At 43.0% G+C, this 16483-nt stretch overlaps 1 protein-coding gene across 1 annotated transcript in view; it reads left to right on the forward strand.

Moving 5' to 3' along the window:
- Positions 1-16483, forward strand: part of DNAJB12 (DnaJ heat shock protein family (Hsp40) member B12) — a 243135-nt gene that overhangs the window by 210469 nt on the left and 16183 nt on the right. Inside the window, exon 7 of the mRNA XM_085603836.1 lies at positions 7934-8106. Coding sequence (XP_085459962.1) covers positions 7934-8106 — 173 coding nt within the window. The remainder of the gene's footprint in view (positions 1-7933; positions 8107-16483) is intronic.

Genomic DNA, 16483 nt, shown 5'->3' on the forward strand with positions numbered 1-16483 from the left:
CAAGTTTTGCTTTTTATTTTGACCCTTTCCCAGCAGAGCTCTGCAGTGGGCACTCTCAAAGTGTTCCTTTTGGCCATATCTACCTTCCTGAGGCTGCCAGACCAGCCCTCATTATTTAAATCTCCTATTGTAAACAGATTACTCAAAGGCCTTGAACATATGTTCCCTACTTCCCCTTTCATTATGCCTCATTGGGACCTTAATTTGGTTCTTACCTTCCTGATGTGTGCTCCATTCGAACCTCTGCACAATTGCCCCCTCTGGCTGTTTACCATCAAAACAGCCTATTTAGTGGCAATCACATCTTGCAGGCTTTGCCATCCAGGCCTCCTTCCTGATAAATTGGTGCTTCACACTAGGGCTTTTTTCCACCTGAAAGTGCTAACATCACTCACTATGGGGCAATCTTTCACCTTACCCGCCTTCTGCGCTCCTCAGCACCCTTCTAAAGAAGATTAACAACTCCACCGTCTGGGCCTAAAAAGAGCGTTGTTGTTCTACCTTGACCGCATTGAAAAGCTTTGGGTGGATGATCAACTTTTCGTGTGGTGAGTGGGCAGGAAGAAAGTTTGTGCGGTGCAGAAGAGGGCGATCTCGCAATGGGTCGTCCTCTGCATCTCAATTTGCTATGCTCTGACCAAAAAGCAGTGTCCTGAAGGCTTAAGGGCTCACTCCACCAGAGTTAAGGCTGCTACTATGGCGTTTCAATGTGAAGTTCCAGTCCTCGACATTTGTCAGGCAGCAGCGTGGGCGTCCATGCACATGTTTACTAAGCACTTCTGCCTGGACAGTCTAGTTCACAGGGGTGGCCTTTTTGGCCGCTCTGTCCTGCAGGATTTCCTGGTCTAAACTTGTCCACAGTCCCTCCTCCGGGGATGGTATTTCTTGGGTATCTATTCAAAGGTGTAAGGAATCTGCGGCTAAATGTCTCTATCAGATGGACAAGTTACTTACCTTCAGTAACGCCTTATCTGGTAGAGGCATGATCTAGCCACAGATTCCTTACCGACCCACCCATCCTCCCCGCACTGCGGACAGGTTTCTAGGTTCAGTGCTGATCCTTTTCACTGCCCTAGTTGTTCAGAAACACACCAGTGTCAGTTCACTTCATGGCTCTGCGCTTCTGGCGTGGAAATGCATGAAACGTATCTGATGTCAGTGCACCGAGGTGGTGCCTATACAGTTGACGCGGCCGTCACAACTGCGCAAATGATGCCGACGACATCACGCGGAGCAGACCTATGCCACTTAACGGCCCGCAGGGGTATTGCTCAACAAAAATCTTCCAGATCCAGTCGGATGCCTGGGAAATTCGAGAGTAAGGAATCTGTGGCTGGATCATGTCTCTGCCAGATAAGGCGTTACTGAAGGTAAATAACTTGTCCCACAATGCCATATAATATAGGATTGTAGTCTGTCGGTACCAAGATATTTAGAGTATGAGATTGATGGAGTGAACTTGTACATGTTAAACTGTTCAATGGGACATGCAGTTAATCAGAAAGTGCATTCTCTGGGCCCCGTAAGTAGTTTTCTTCAGGAGCCTAAAACCCTATAATTCTCTATACACGTGGCAAGTCCGCGGTCTATCTTTTCCACCATTGAACCATTGACAGAAAGGGTCTAAATATAACACACAGTCCTAGTCATCCAGAACCAGAGGCGCATGCATCCAGTCATTTGAGCGTTCCCAGAGAGTTGTGTGGAAAGCCACCTAAACAGAACTGGGTGCATGTATGCTACCTTGCAGGATATATGCTCCATCCAGTCAACCCAGCACTAAAACAAATGTTCCTTCCTTATCATAATCAGGTAATTTGCTGCAAATTAAGACTACAAGTTGCACCCAGAACAGGGTACTTTGTGCTTATGATAAGTACCACTGGCGATTGCCCCTCCATGCTGCAGTTTCTCGGCCTCCGTCTTGATGAGGTGTGTTTCCTGGAGGAACACTCTTTCAGCCCCTCTGTGTCTGAGAGAATAGAATGTGTCTTAAAGCACTTAGTGACCGACCTCGTATGCAGAGTCTAGTGGGTTTCCGACCCCTTTCAAAACCCTTTTCTGTGCTGACCAAACACAGCCTCTGTAATTCTAATCATACTAATCCATGCGATGGCCGACAGCGTCCAACCTCCACTGAAGGAGCATGTTTTGGAGCTGCTTGCCACTTGTATGTCACACAGTCACAGGATGTCGGCTATTCTTGTATACCATAAGGGGCTCAGAGTCTCCTAACAAGGACAACTTTTTGTCAGAGCTGAAGCTGGTACGATCCTGTGTCATAAGTCTTGCACCGTTCGATGATCCTCTGTTCTGAATTGCGCTTACTGCCTCAACAACATATGCTGTTTCGGCTCTGGCCTGGTTGCGTGAGGGGCATTTCATGTTGCAGCACCTAGATTACCTCTGTCTGTTGCTTCAGAATCTGGAAAGCCATTGGATGTTTATTGCCTTTTCACATTTCATAAAGTTCCAGCCTGCCACCACCACTGACTGACCAACAGTTTCAGGCACACCAGCACTCAAATGACTGCAATCGCCGTTTTGAGCTTCATAGTGGTTAGACGCGCTGCATGGCTCTGCAGGGATCATATGCAGGTTGTGGCCACAAGTGGTAATTTCATTGTGGTTCACTTGTGTTCAAGCTCCTGCCACAGCCCCAAGTGGCAGTATTATGGGCTGAATTCCATGCTCATTTTTTCCCGAGGCACCACGTATGAAAGCCTTGTTATCTATGAAAAAGGCAGTGCAACAGCAGTGCACAGGGAGCTGAAGCTCTCTCCACGAGCCCAAGTGTTTCCATGATTCACTACTTCTCACGTGGCAACTACAATACTTTGTTCCCCTCCCTTTTTCTTCAACACTGAGCATTGATGGATGGCTTTTCTGATTTGTGAGAGGGTTTGACATTTTCTTTTTTTGCGTTCTAGATTGTAAGTGCCCAAACAGTTTTTTTTGTTATCAATTGGCATCTCGCTTGTACTCCTCAATGCCCAAGAGAGCTCCCATTTTATATTTAACATCGCACAATCTCTTAAACCTCTACCAGATCCAGCTTTGCACATTACATCCAGTGCCAAACAGGGCAGCCTCATGTACACCAACTTTGTCCAGTGCCTTTTTGATTCTGGCTTTGTAGAGGCATCAGTTTTTTAAACCTCTTGTATCTAAAAACACAGGTGATCCTCTTTGGTTTAGGCAGAAGTGGTCCTTTGTTGGTTGCGTAATCGGTGTCTGTCGTCCGTATGCCAAAGAGAGTGTAACTCCACTTCCCTCTTGCCTTTTTGGATCCTCCGATTGTAGAACATTGTAGAACACTGATCTGAGTTCCATCACTTTAGCTCCTGGACTAAATATCTCCATTTACACAGTCAGTGAAGACAACTGTCTTTTTCAAGCTTAATAGCTGCAAGATTGTGTTTGGAACTTTCTGATACTCTAGAGAATCACGTATCACCACCGGTGCCTACCCAATTGCCAGAACAATAATTTGAACGCATGCCCACCGTATATGCTACCTGGCAATTTTATTTTAGACTAATTTTAAACTCCAGGTTCTTAACGAAAAGCCTTATTACCACACCTATTTGTCAAACTTCTTTTACGAATGTTCAAATGCAGTGGTAGAGCCTTTCCAAATGATTTGAACATAATTGTATCGCCCCCTGTAGAGGGTTAAACACTTTTTTAGCAATAGTTATTCAGTGGTAGAGTCAGTAAACAAACAAAATTCAAACCTCATTGAATATGAATGCAGAAGCAAACAAAAAGAAAAAAAACATTGGAAGAGAATCAGTGTGTGTTATGTCAACTGTTTTACAGTTTGAAGGCATCATGTGAACTGCACATTTCATTGTATTTATATATTGTACTACAGTACTGTGTTACGATCATCAAACAATGAAAACAAATACATAAGTTGGGCAAACTGCTGAAAAAAACTCTTACAGTGCTTAAGCTAGTAAATATACTCTTCATCCCCTTGGATGTGGTTATGGGAACTTCATAAGGGAATGTTTAACCTTAATAGATGGCACTTCAATACATTTTGTAGGGACAGTGAAAGTCAGAGATGAAGTTGTGTATGGATGATGAGTGCAATCAGTCGCCTGGGTACAGTCAAAGGTCTGACCAAATTGAAGTGACTGGGTAGTAATGATTGCTACATGCTATCTGGGTTTTAAGCTCCAGGAGCTTACTTTTGAGCAGAAGCACTTGGAAATCTGCTTCCAAGTAGCGTGAAGATTATCCAGTAAGGATGTCAGGATGCAGCAATACTTCAGTTCAAGATGGTGTGCTGTGGAAGGTAGAAGACAACTGTTACACCAGGCCAAGTGGCTCCCCTGTCTAATCCACTTGCATCATTATTGAAGAAGGATTCTTCTGGAGCATTGGTGCCGTTAAATATCAGTAGATCTTCTGTTCCTGCAAAAAGGGGCCTGGTTGTATTTACGAAGGGCTGTATGTAGCCTCACAATATGAATACAACAGTGAAAAGGGTAAGAATTTATAAAAGGCACACTAAAAAGTCCTCTTTAGAGGCTCATTAACCCCAGGATCCTAAACAAACGAGAATCCCTTATTTGTACCACACAACAGCGAGCAAGCAGGGTCAGCACTCACTCTAATTACAATCTGTCCCACAGGTGGGCAAGGTGCAACAGTTGCCCGGAATCAGGGTGAGGAAAGGGGCCAGACTTGGTCTTCTCCCGCAGCGATGCTCAGTTCCCTTAGCACTCCTTTATGTTTACACACCGTCGACATCCAGGTCGGGGGCCATCAATCCAGCTTGGAGGCCCAGAGCGATCTCCAGGCTCCCATCAGCCAGCTCCTCACAGGCAGCAACCCAGTGCATGGACTGGCCATCGAGGTGTCGCAGGCAGCAGCAGGTAACACCCACCAACCTCTGCAGGCAAGCGCAAGGGACCAGCAGCCGCACCCCAGGGTCCAGATGCATTGTTTCCAAGGGCCAGCTACCTCATCAGCACGGCCCACAGTCACTCTACTCCACCTCCACCTCCCCACAGGCGAAATCTCCAGCGGGGCCCATCACTGTAAAGCGGGGTGGTGTGTTTTTTGGGGTGGGGCAGGTCTCGGAGCACGGTCACCGCTGCCCCCCCCACAGCCAATCAGCCTCACTTCTGGGCACTGTAGGCCTCTCAGCCAGGCCCAAACAAAGTCAGTCCCACAGGTGGGGCAAGTCTAACAGGTGCCCAGATTCAGGGTGAGGAAGGAGGGCAGACGAGGGCTCCTCTTGCGGCAAGGCAGTGCCCCCAGCGTTCACCTCGCATGATTTTCAGGCTCCTGTCAGCCAGCTCCTCACTATCAGCGACCCAGTGAACACACTGGCTACCTCAACTTCACAGGTAGGAGCAGCGGCAAGTAACACCCGCCGACCCCCGCAGACCACCGCAAGGGGCCAGCGGCAGCACCGCAGGGTCGGATTGCACAATCACTAAGTGCCGGCTACCTCAATAGCGAGGTCCGCAGCCGCTCTGTTCCACCGCTGCCGCCACTTCAGTGAAACCTCTGGCGGGGCTCCTCACCGCCAAGCAGGGTGGTGGGGGAAGGACCCCCGTTCAAACTTTGGTCCTTGCAACCCCCCTTCATCGATCAAGACTGCTCTTGGGCTCCGCAGGCCACTCTGATTAGGCCCTGTGCCCAGCATGCCACGCCGGATGCCCTCCAGTCTCATGAGGATTCAGCGCTGTGCAGCGGTACTCTGGGCTGCCGGAGCATTTATCCAGGCCCCTTGGCTTTCTGCACCTCACCGGACAAGCCACCTTAGTCCTATGGTGTCTTTTAGCGGATAGATGGTACTGGATCGTGGCCCCAGGCACATAGCCCGCACAAAAAGCATCTGCCATCTTGCCGCTGTTGACCACGCCGCATTTCATCACATCACATCTAGGCTACCTTGTCCTTAGTTCCTCATATCTCCTGCATGCCTCACTCCATAGTTTCAGTTTTTAAAAGCAGATCAGGGTGATTCAGGTTGTAGCATAGGTGAAAGTGGTCATCCTGAATTTGGTAATAAAAGAACACTTAGTACATAGTTTACAGTTGAACCACTTTTCATTATTCTGGCCCTCTTATTCACAGCTTTCAGGCACTAACGGGCGCTCATATTGCCGAGTGGTGGGGTGGGAGGGAGGGGAAACACAAAATACAGAATTATGAATATATAAAATAGCACTTACCTGCTCCGACGGCCACCGCCTTGCTCTGATCCTCCCCTCCCATTCAGGAACTGCTGCACACTGGGCAGGCTCACAGCTGCCAATACCGGCGTTTCACTCCCAGCATGAGAGCAGTGCTGTGATTGGTCTGAGCACCCTGGTTGGGTACTCAGACATGGGCTGGGAGCCTGTGTTGTTTCTCCACCCAGCTGTACAACACAGCTTGGGTTGGAGAAAGGCTAAGTGCATGGCGGTTTGGCCGGCCCCAGACAGCCGGCCAAACCGTCATGCACACTTAGCAATGCCTATGATGGTTTGGCCATCCCCAGACAGTCAGCCAAGCTGTCAGGTGCACTTACCAGTGCCCACCACTTTCCCCTCCTCCCTGGTGCTGCTGCGTCACTATGGAGGGCCCGCCCCCCACCCCCCCTCGGTTTGGCTGGCAGCCTGCAGGACAAAAGAATAAAATGATGATAAAATTGTTTTATTATCATTTTATCATTGTCCTTTGCGGGCTTTCAGCAGGGGGGGCAACGCTCCTCCGCCATAATGGAGGAGCCGCCCCTGCTTTCAGGTTGTGATGGGAGACTGGTGAAGGTTTGTAAGTAAGCTTTGATTAAGTTTATATAGTGAGTAGAATGTTTAGAGAATAAAAATCGTGACCAACGTTCTGAACAAGAATACTTTACAAGGAAAAAGGAAGCCACCAATGCTCTTCTAAAGGATTGGTGGCTTCATTGAATCTGGTTTGTTTTAAGGCACAGTATTGGGAACTGTGGGACCAAATCCAACTGCAATCTGTAATGTATTGTATTGCAATATTTATATAGTGCTTACTAGCTTTATGGGGGCGCTGAAGAGCTTGTTTAAATTGGTAGCATGCTACACCTTGTAGGGTATGTGTTTGGGTGTGTGTTTTCTTTGCTTTGATCCTGTATGGGAACTGTTTACATGTTGTGCGTGAGTACCCTTGTGGTGCAGTTGTCATGTAATGACTTTTAGCAGTGTGATAAATGAAGAAGTGTGAGAGAAAGGAGCGCATTTAAAGGTTTTCAGTAAGCTAGCAGCTTTGAGTAGCTCTGCAGGTCACTTAATAGTATTTATGTTCATAATCCAGTTAGCTGGTTAACGCATGGGGTTGCCATTCTGATATTTTGCTTCATGTTTATGGGCTAAAGGGAGAAATGGCAGAGAGATCTGCTGGGATGGACTTGGTTAAAATAATCATGTATCTGATTGTCATTGTGAGGTCATGTTATCATAGAAGAATGGATCACTTGTCCTGTATTGTTACAAGGGTTTGGGTTGTTAGCCATCTTTAAAAACCCTTATTCACATAAATGTTACCGTGGCGGTATATTTTGATTTTCCGCTTGTGTACCTACCTGAAAAGCATCATCATTGGGTCTTCAATATACTTTCGTCCACCTGGAGTGAGACCTGCTGGTGATTGCAGTAGTGATCAGAGATCGTGAAAGTGTGAATAAAGTAAATTTAAAATTACCTCCATCACTCAACAGCATGTTTTATTCTATTCTTAAAGAAGTCAGTCAAAGTTAACATTGGTAGACATAGTTAAATAAAAGTTTCAGATCTCTTGGAATATCTGGAACCATGAATTTAATGAAAATTAAATGGCAATTCAAATAATAACATAGGCCTGTGTCGTGGTGTAGCAATGTTACAGACGGGATTTGTTGGCAAAATTTTAAAAAAACTGCAGTCCTTGATATCTTATCTTTTTTTTTGGCCAGGTCTGTTGGGCATGTGCACAGAAGAACAACAGAAAACTTGAAAGTAATTTACTATGTAACAGATAACTTTGAGGATGAATATACTGGGACAAACTTAAAGAATGTTGAGCGGAGCGTGGAAGACGATTACATTGCTAACCTCAGGAATAACTGTTGGAAAGAAAAGCAACAGAGTAAGTTGGATGAAATGTATTCCTTTTTTGGTTCTCTTTGTTTCCTTAGTTGTCTCTTCACCTACAGAATCTTCGTCCTGCACTCATCCAAGCTAGAGGATACTGACTGTAAAAAAGAAGAAAAAATAAATAAATATATATATATGTGTATATGTATGTGTATGTATATATATATATACATGCATACATACATTACCTACTGGCGGTCGCTAGTAGGTAGTTATAGTTAGTATATTTTCAAACTCATCATCATTAATCCTACATTGTTGCACTTCAAAGGTATTGTGCATTACAGTCAGGCTTTATTCCATGGGTACAAACACTATTAAAAAGAAAAATCTCTTAGAGTGATTCTGTACATTTAGGATTGGTCTGTTTTTGTTAGAGTAACCCAACTGTTCTGAGACTGAGAAAGCAGTTGGCCATGCAGCAGCTAGGTTCCAAACCACACTACCTCACACATATTAAGAAAGCTAAGAGTAATTGACTTCCAGAATAATGGTCCTTTATAAAGCACCGATCCTGGGTATAGGTGGTTCTCAACAGGTAAGATGCATGCTACAGAGTATGAACAGATTCTTGCATGCAATGTGCAGCTATGTTCCCTTTTTTATGTGATTCTTACCTTTCTTCTGTGTGAGGGCAGCAAAATATGTTTCATTCTTTTCACTCTGAACTATTTTTGAGCATGATATTTGGATCCAAGCCCTGGTGTGCTGGCTGGTTTACATTTTTGGTATAATGCCAGTTCTTTGGATCTAGGAATAATCTCTTCAGTTTTTAGCTATGATAAGTGGATTCTCCTGTAGCCAGGTTTTTCTGATCCAAAGAAGCAGTAAACAAAAAGTGTCTACAACAAATATGGAATTATGATGAGTACACATATCTAAACTCTAGACATTTCAAGCTGTGCTTGCATGTGATAGGTTACCTGAATTATAGCACGTTGATGTGCTGAAAAATTGCTGCAAACAGCATTAATGTAGTCCCAAATGATATTGTAACAGTCATGTTCCTTACAACATTCAGGTCATTATTTGGTGGTACGTTACAACTCGTCGTGAAACTAATTTGATTTCAAGACCTGAAGCTCCCAGTATGCTTTATTTTTTTTTAAAAATGTCTTTATTGTGTTTTTGGTTTTTTTTTGCCTCTTTGTTATTACATCAATTTCAAGAGTCAATGCACTTTGCACAGTGGACAACAATAGCCATATTTTTTCCCATTGTTAGCATAAATCAGTGCATTATTGACTTACGGTTTCCAGTGTAAATTACATTTACAATGTATGAGTATTCGTGCACATATCAGGTACCTTGGGCAACGGAAACCTATACATACTGTCGTCTCCAATCGAGAGTCGGATCATGCCTCCTTATATATCTGTGGTTGTTTATAATTGAACATATCAATGTAAATAAAAGCACAATGTTCACATATCTCTAATCTATGCAATTACCACTTAAAGCCTCGCATATCAGACATCTATTTACTTTTTTTATATATAACCATATAAGCACATCTAATAAAAACTCCAACAAAAAGAAATACAAAATCTAAATAAGGGATATCGATTGCGCAAAAGTACATGCGGCTAATACGTAGAGTATCGTTGGCTCCCAGTATGCTTTATAACTTCCTGTTGAATAAACAGTAGTGAATTTTTAAAATACCTTTAGATAAATAACACCACCCACGAAAACGTGGAATTAGAACTGCCAACAGTGGTAAATGAACAACCAATCACATTAGGGCACTGTGAATTCCAGTTATAATTAGTTATGGTTGAGCCTCTTCTGTTTCTTAGCCAGATAAGTGGCAATACGTACTACATAGTGCAGTTTGTGAATCAGCCCTCCGAGTTTCTTTCTCAGTTGCTGCGCCTCATCTTATAAATACCGCAATGGCTTTGCTCACTCCTAGTGACTTCTGACAAACAAATCTCCTCAGGCATTTCTTCATGAGCATCGTGCATGGGACTTATGTTTGTGTTGCTGCATGGCGCCCAAACTCATGTATGTCTCACAGTAGTGGCTTGGGAATCATTCTTATGCTCCAAATTTTTACATATATTAACATAAATGTGGCCCACAAAGGTTTCCTTACCGCTAATCATTCATTTCTGCTTTTTCCTTACTGCTGCACTTGCAGTATACAGAATAGGAAGGCAGTGGGCTTCTAGAGGTGGGCGAGCCACTGACACCTAGAACCAGATGTCTTCTTTGACCATCGAATCAAAAACAAGCGGAACATTCATTGGCTCGTGCACAGTCTCTAAGAGCCAGGCCAAACCCTTGGCTTGGCTATCAGTGTTGAATTGTTGGCTTGCCCATATCTGTTGCCATCATAGACAAAAAAAAATCCTTTCACATTTTTTTGAATTCAAACGATTTGCAGACAAGTCCCCGCAGAATACATATCAATGCACTCAGTAGATGGGCGTTTGTCCTGCATTGATAATGCCGCCGCTGTGTGCTGCTGTCTTTTTTCCCTTACCCAGAAACCATGCATATCTTTTTTCTATTTTATGCGGTCTCTCTGTTTTAGGTCATCTGTTAGCCAAGACTTTGATTTTTACTAAAATTACATTTATAATATCCTTACCTATACAGACTTTCAACTGACATTGGTCTGTTGTATCATTCATGTTTTTCTTTGGCTGGCTACAGTTGTTAACCACCTTCATTGTGAGTGACAGCATTCTGCGCTTTCACAAGTAGCACTCCAAACATGCAGTAGTTCCCTTCAGTGCTACAGACGTACTTTTTGACACCAAAAATATTTTTGCTCTTAGCCTAAACTTTTTCTGTATTAGTGAGGGACCAGCAACTCCCCCCAACAATAAAGCTTTACAAATACCATTACGAAACAAAGCATTAACAAAACCAAAAGGGCTGGCAATGTAACACGCTTCAGGAAGGCTGCCATACCATTAAAAATATTTTTAAAACTTTGTTACAGAAACAGACAGTCCGCAAAGTGTTAGAAGAAAAGAGTGACAGGCTATTGTCTAATGTGTCAAATACGTTTTCAAATTTAACAGCACAGTCCAGAGAATTATTAAAGAGGCAACTTCTTCTCAAAAGCGGTTTCTCCCTCATTGCAATCCTCAGTCAAAGACTAAATCAAAGGCTCTTTATGCTCAGTCGAGGAATCACAAACCTTCAGCTGAAGTGTTGAACAAGATGAGTAACTCTGTTTTAATACTAAACCACGAGCAGGCACTCTAAACAGGTCAAAACTAAAAGTTACCCCCTAGACAACTTCAGGAGGCAGTGGTGCTGAAACAAATTTCAGAGTGCGAGTGTGGTCATCAGTGATACATCATTAAAGACATAGAAATGGTCACACAAAGAATAAGTATAGCAAATGAGTCATGCCCATTTGGCAGGAGAGTCGCAAGAGTGTGGTAGCTAGCCATTGGTGCATTTTGGAGCACACAGTCACAAATCTATCACTTAAGGATGGTGTGGTAGCACACTGTCATTTACAGACAGCATATGTTTCATTGAAATGGCCACAATATTTTCACTAACTTGCAGTTTTACTGATAAAACTATGTAGCACAGAAATGATAATGTGTGGAACTCAGGTTTCAGCAAATAGTGTCTTCATTTGTTTTGATCCTATGAAAATCTTTGTTTTGCATCACACCACAGAGTTACAAAAAATGTGCTTCATTTGTGCTTTCCTAACTGCTGATACATTTTGAAATATTTTTGCAGTTAATATACAGGTATTTAAATGATGTTGTTGTATTAGAAACCAATACAGACTTTCCTTCACACTCCCAGTACCCCAGCAAGATTGTCAGATAGCTCGGTTTACAAAATTCCTCTACCTTAGCAGTCAGAGAAAGAAAAGTGAACCCCAGTGTCAATGTAAAAAGAATTAGTAGTTTATTTGTCAGAAGGCATAGTCTAACTTTTGACCTCTGTCTTCGAAGGCAAAGCAGATGTGACAAGATAAAAGTACAGTTTAAAGAATCTTTATTGCTCGTTCACCTTCTGAACTCCAGGATTATTATTTAGGGGGCGCAGCACCAGCACCCCTACTTCCAGTGCCTATGTCAAGCGGTCTCCCACACTGCTTCATTCCCACTGTGAATGTACTTCCTGATACTAACTCTGATAATCAAATACTGAGATCCATTCGGATTCAGATGAAGATGACTGCATGCATTGATTTGGAACAAAAAATAAGAGGACAGTGTCTTTCCAAATATGAATATGATCTTTTGGATGGATCAGGAAAGCCTCGATTAAATCCAGCTTCAACTCAACACCATTTAAGATCTGAATGGGCACCAATGGATCATATAATTGAATATATCAGAATAAGTTTAAACCCTCCACCAGATAAATTGGGCAGGGTCAGACTCAAGTGCCTTGATACACTACCATGTCCTGGGTACTCCAGCCACTAATCCCAAACTAATAATATTTTATGAATGGCAGCCCTAAAATATGTTGTAGATTAAGCTTGGGCATTATAATATTTTAAGATTCCGAATCACATGAGACTCATGACAAAGATTTTGAAGTTGGCATAGTAACCAAAACAATGCAGCTCTCAAATGAGACCCATTGAATTATCCAGCTGGGTTTAGAGAGCAGCATTTTTTCTGGGAAATGGCAATGCTGTTATATCTAATAAGCACTGAAATGATCTCTCAATCAAAACAGGCACAAAATTGAGAAACCTGGTTTCTTCTGGAGGAAGTCCAACACCTATGGACTTTCTTTTCGGTGGCCAATTTTTTATGTTTAAAACGTTTTTATTGAGACAAAACAAACCATGGGGGAGGGGGATAGGAGGGCAGGATACATGGAATACAGTCAAAGAAAAAGGGTGCAACTCCAGAGGGTTGGCAATAGGTAGCGCGGTGGGTCAGGGGGAAAAACACAGTAAATGAAAGCTAGAAATGCAAGCTGTGGAATCCCCGCACGCGTATCCGACACCCCAAATCTAAGCAATAAAAACCCCCCCATCAACACCTCAACAGAACACAATCCCCCCCCTCCCATCCCCCATCCTCCCAGTAACGAAACAACAACACTCCCCCCCCCCCCCCCCCCCGTCCTATGGTCCCGCATCAGAGTAATCCTAACCAGGAAGCCCCGCACCCCCCCCCCTCCCCCGGGGGGGTCCCCGTCTCACATGTAAGCTAGTCCGCCGGGGTCACCGGCGGCGTCAGCCTGAGAAGCCTAAGATACCTCGGGCAGGTGAGCTCCCGGAATTCAGTGGACAGCAGCGCTAGAAAGGGTTGCCATAGCTCTTCAAATTGGTCTATCTCCCCCGCAACCGTAAGCGACAGCTTCTCCATCCCCAGCACATGCCAGAGCCTATGCAACCAACCGGTGATGGAGGGGACGGTGGTTGTGCGCCAGTGGATTAGAATGTTCTAAACCGCAGACCCCAGCGCGATTGCGATCTGCCTACCCCTACGGGACTTCAGTGGGTACATTAGGTCATTGGGGAGGCCCAACAGGACATACGCCGGGAGTCGCGGCAGCTCTATCCCAAAGTGCTTATCCACCTCGTCCAAGACTTCCTTCCAGTAGGCGGTCAGCACTGGGCAATCCCAAAGAATGTGTGTAAGGGTACCTTCCTGCCCACAGCTCCGCCAGCACCCCCTGTCAGTGTGTTTATGCATTTCATACAGTCTCTCCGGGGTGTAGTACCAGTATGTGGACACCTTAGTAAAGGTCGGTGGCCAATTTTTTAAAGAAATCCCAAAATATGTATCCACCTTCATCTTCATTGCGCAGAGTCTTTGGTATAATAGTTTGTGTGAATGCTGGTAGAAGTAGGGTTCGCGCTAACAGCAAATATGCATTTGACAGTCTATCAGTATTGCACGTTAACCCATAGGACCTCAACAAATGTTGTCTTTCCATCCAATCCCATTACCAAAGGCGCAACACTGCATTATTTATGGTAAACTGGATATATATTTCAACAGATTCTTAGATACTCCTGACAGTTAAAGGTTTGCATATGGAGTTCTTCCAAACCCTTTATCAGTCTTTGCATGCTGTTCAAATATACTCTGGAAAAGTAAACAGCGAATGTGGAGTTTCTACATTTCCAACACAAAGAGGCTACAGAACAATCCAATTTGCTGCAAAATAGATTTAAGCAACATTTTGGTTCATGAAAAGTAAAAAAAAAAATTACTTCAGATCATAAACCTCTGAAACGTCATCATTTAACACAGTTTGATTGATAAAATTATATTTAAAAGATTAATATCTTTCTAGTCCAGTCTTTACTGAACACAACAAATGTCTGCAATCCATGTGGCGAAGGCAGTCAAAAATCTCTTCATTGCACCTAACAAATATCTTGTTTCTTAATCTGGGGTTTATCTATGCTTTCACCTGCTTGGAAGTTCCACCCACATGGAATTTCTAGGGAGACTCAGAAGTCTGCATTTTCCTCATTCAAAAGTAACTCAGATGAACCAAGAACTTATGTCCCTCCTACTTACGTCATGCACCTCCTTTAAATATGTCCCAGAGTAATTGGGCTTCTTAATCTTTTCCATTAAGGGCATATTGCCCTTCAATATAACGTCCTCAGAGATTAAAGAGTTGTTACCTAGGAATAGGTCTTTCGGTCTACGACATGATTCCTTTAGATCACAAAGCAAGAGAAGAAATTTGCTGAAGTTACATGACATAGAGAGCTGTAAAGGCAAAGCAGTACTCTAATCTTACCTAGATCTACTGTTCGAGACCTATGCAAGTTTGTTCAGATGAAGTGCTCACCGTGGCTAGTGTTCATTTATGTTGTTTATGGTCACAGATGGATTCAAACATGCTAAACTTTTATTTAGAACAGCGGGCCCTTTTTTTGCCATACAAGCTTTTCCCAAAAGAAAAGATATTGCTCAATTCTCCTTTTTATGGACAAAATTACAGTAGTGCAATACAAACAACATTTAAGGAGTGCAAAATCAAAGCTCCTTGCACCACTGGCAAGTCTGTCTTTCGCACCATACATCTGAGCAGAATTTGTTCTGGGAATCCGCAAAAGAATTTGCACATTGGTATTCCAGGAATCAACTACATCACAGTGACTAGAGTCCCAGCCTGTCAGTTTTTTTGCTGACCAGAATTGATTGTCATATTATTTCTTTGTTCGCAAGAGAGCTTTTTTTAATTGTTGTTATTCCGTTCTAAGATATTTTTATTTATTCCTTGTCTGTCAGGTTTTTTTTTTTAATTTTCTGACTTCTAGATTCACCTTCCTTTAACTCTATTTGATGGTCTTTAATATCGGTTCACTAAAATTACTCTGGGCAAAATCTGTGGTCTGTATTCCTTTTGACATTGGGAAGTTTTGTTAACAGTTCCTTCATACATTCTACCAATCCTATAGAGAGTTAATCATCTTGATTTTGCCAATCTTTCAGAAGATCTGCACATTTTGTGCTTCTGTGTCCTGTACATTTTGAACATCCCCCTTCAGTTTCTTATGATTTTCAGTGAAGACTGAGGATGCTAAGCAATTTGCTTTTGGTAGCGGAAGAAGCCTAATATTTATTTCAGTGGTCTGTGGAAGTGGTCACTTTCAGGTCGATGGTCTATTTTAAAACTCCTAATATGTCTCCAAAATGACAAACTCACCTCCAGAATTACACACTTGTAGTTGTCTAGTTAATGATTCAATTTGATTTAGGGGAAATATGAGTCCAGGCTGCTGGTTGGTTCTCTCTTCACCTTCTGTTAAATATTCTTAGTCCAGCCTGCGAGCTGTTTGTCACAAATATTTCTCTAGTTTTATACAATAGTTGTTTTTCAGATCTACCTCCGCTTGAAAACGTGTAATAAGGCTATTGAGGTTTGCTAATTTGCAATCTATGCTGGAATACAAAAAGTGGAAGTGTGTTTAAGAGTCCCACTTGCATATCTAATTTGTCAGAATGATAATTTAGTGCTTATACAAGGTTTGCAAGGAATTTAGACAAACTTTGGGCTTAATTGCAAGATGGGATACTTGAGATTTAGTTACTAAGTTAAATCTGAACAGATTGTTATTATTATCCTGATACACAGTACATCAGTTGTTTGGCAGCAAGTTTCTGTTCTTAGTTGACCTCTTTTATTGTTCATGCACAATACTGACATATTGTCCCGATTTTATTCTGAATTGTTTAATGAATTTGGAGAAAAAACAAATGCACTTTCGGAATTTTTTGTTAGTTCAATTTGATTATACTGACCGTATCGGTCACTAATTTGGGACAAGCATGGGCTCGAGGGAGATTTTATAATATCCACAGGTGGCTCCTGAAGTTCCTATATATTGGGGATCAGGTCAATTATGACTAGGCTAGTACCCAACCCGGTGGATGGGTTCTGTCCCTTTG

Source organism: Triturus cristatus, chromosome 1_2 (assembly GCF_964204655.1).
Source record: "Triturus cristatus chromosome 1_2, aTriCri1.1, whole genome shotgun sequence".
In the NCBI taxonomy this organism is placed as follows: Eukaryota; Metazoa; Chordata; class Amphibia; order Caudata; family Salamandridae; genus Triturus; species Triturus cristatus.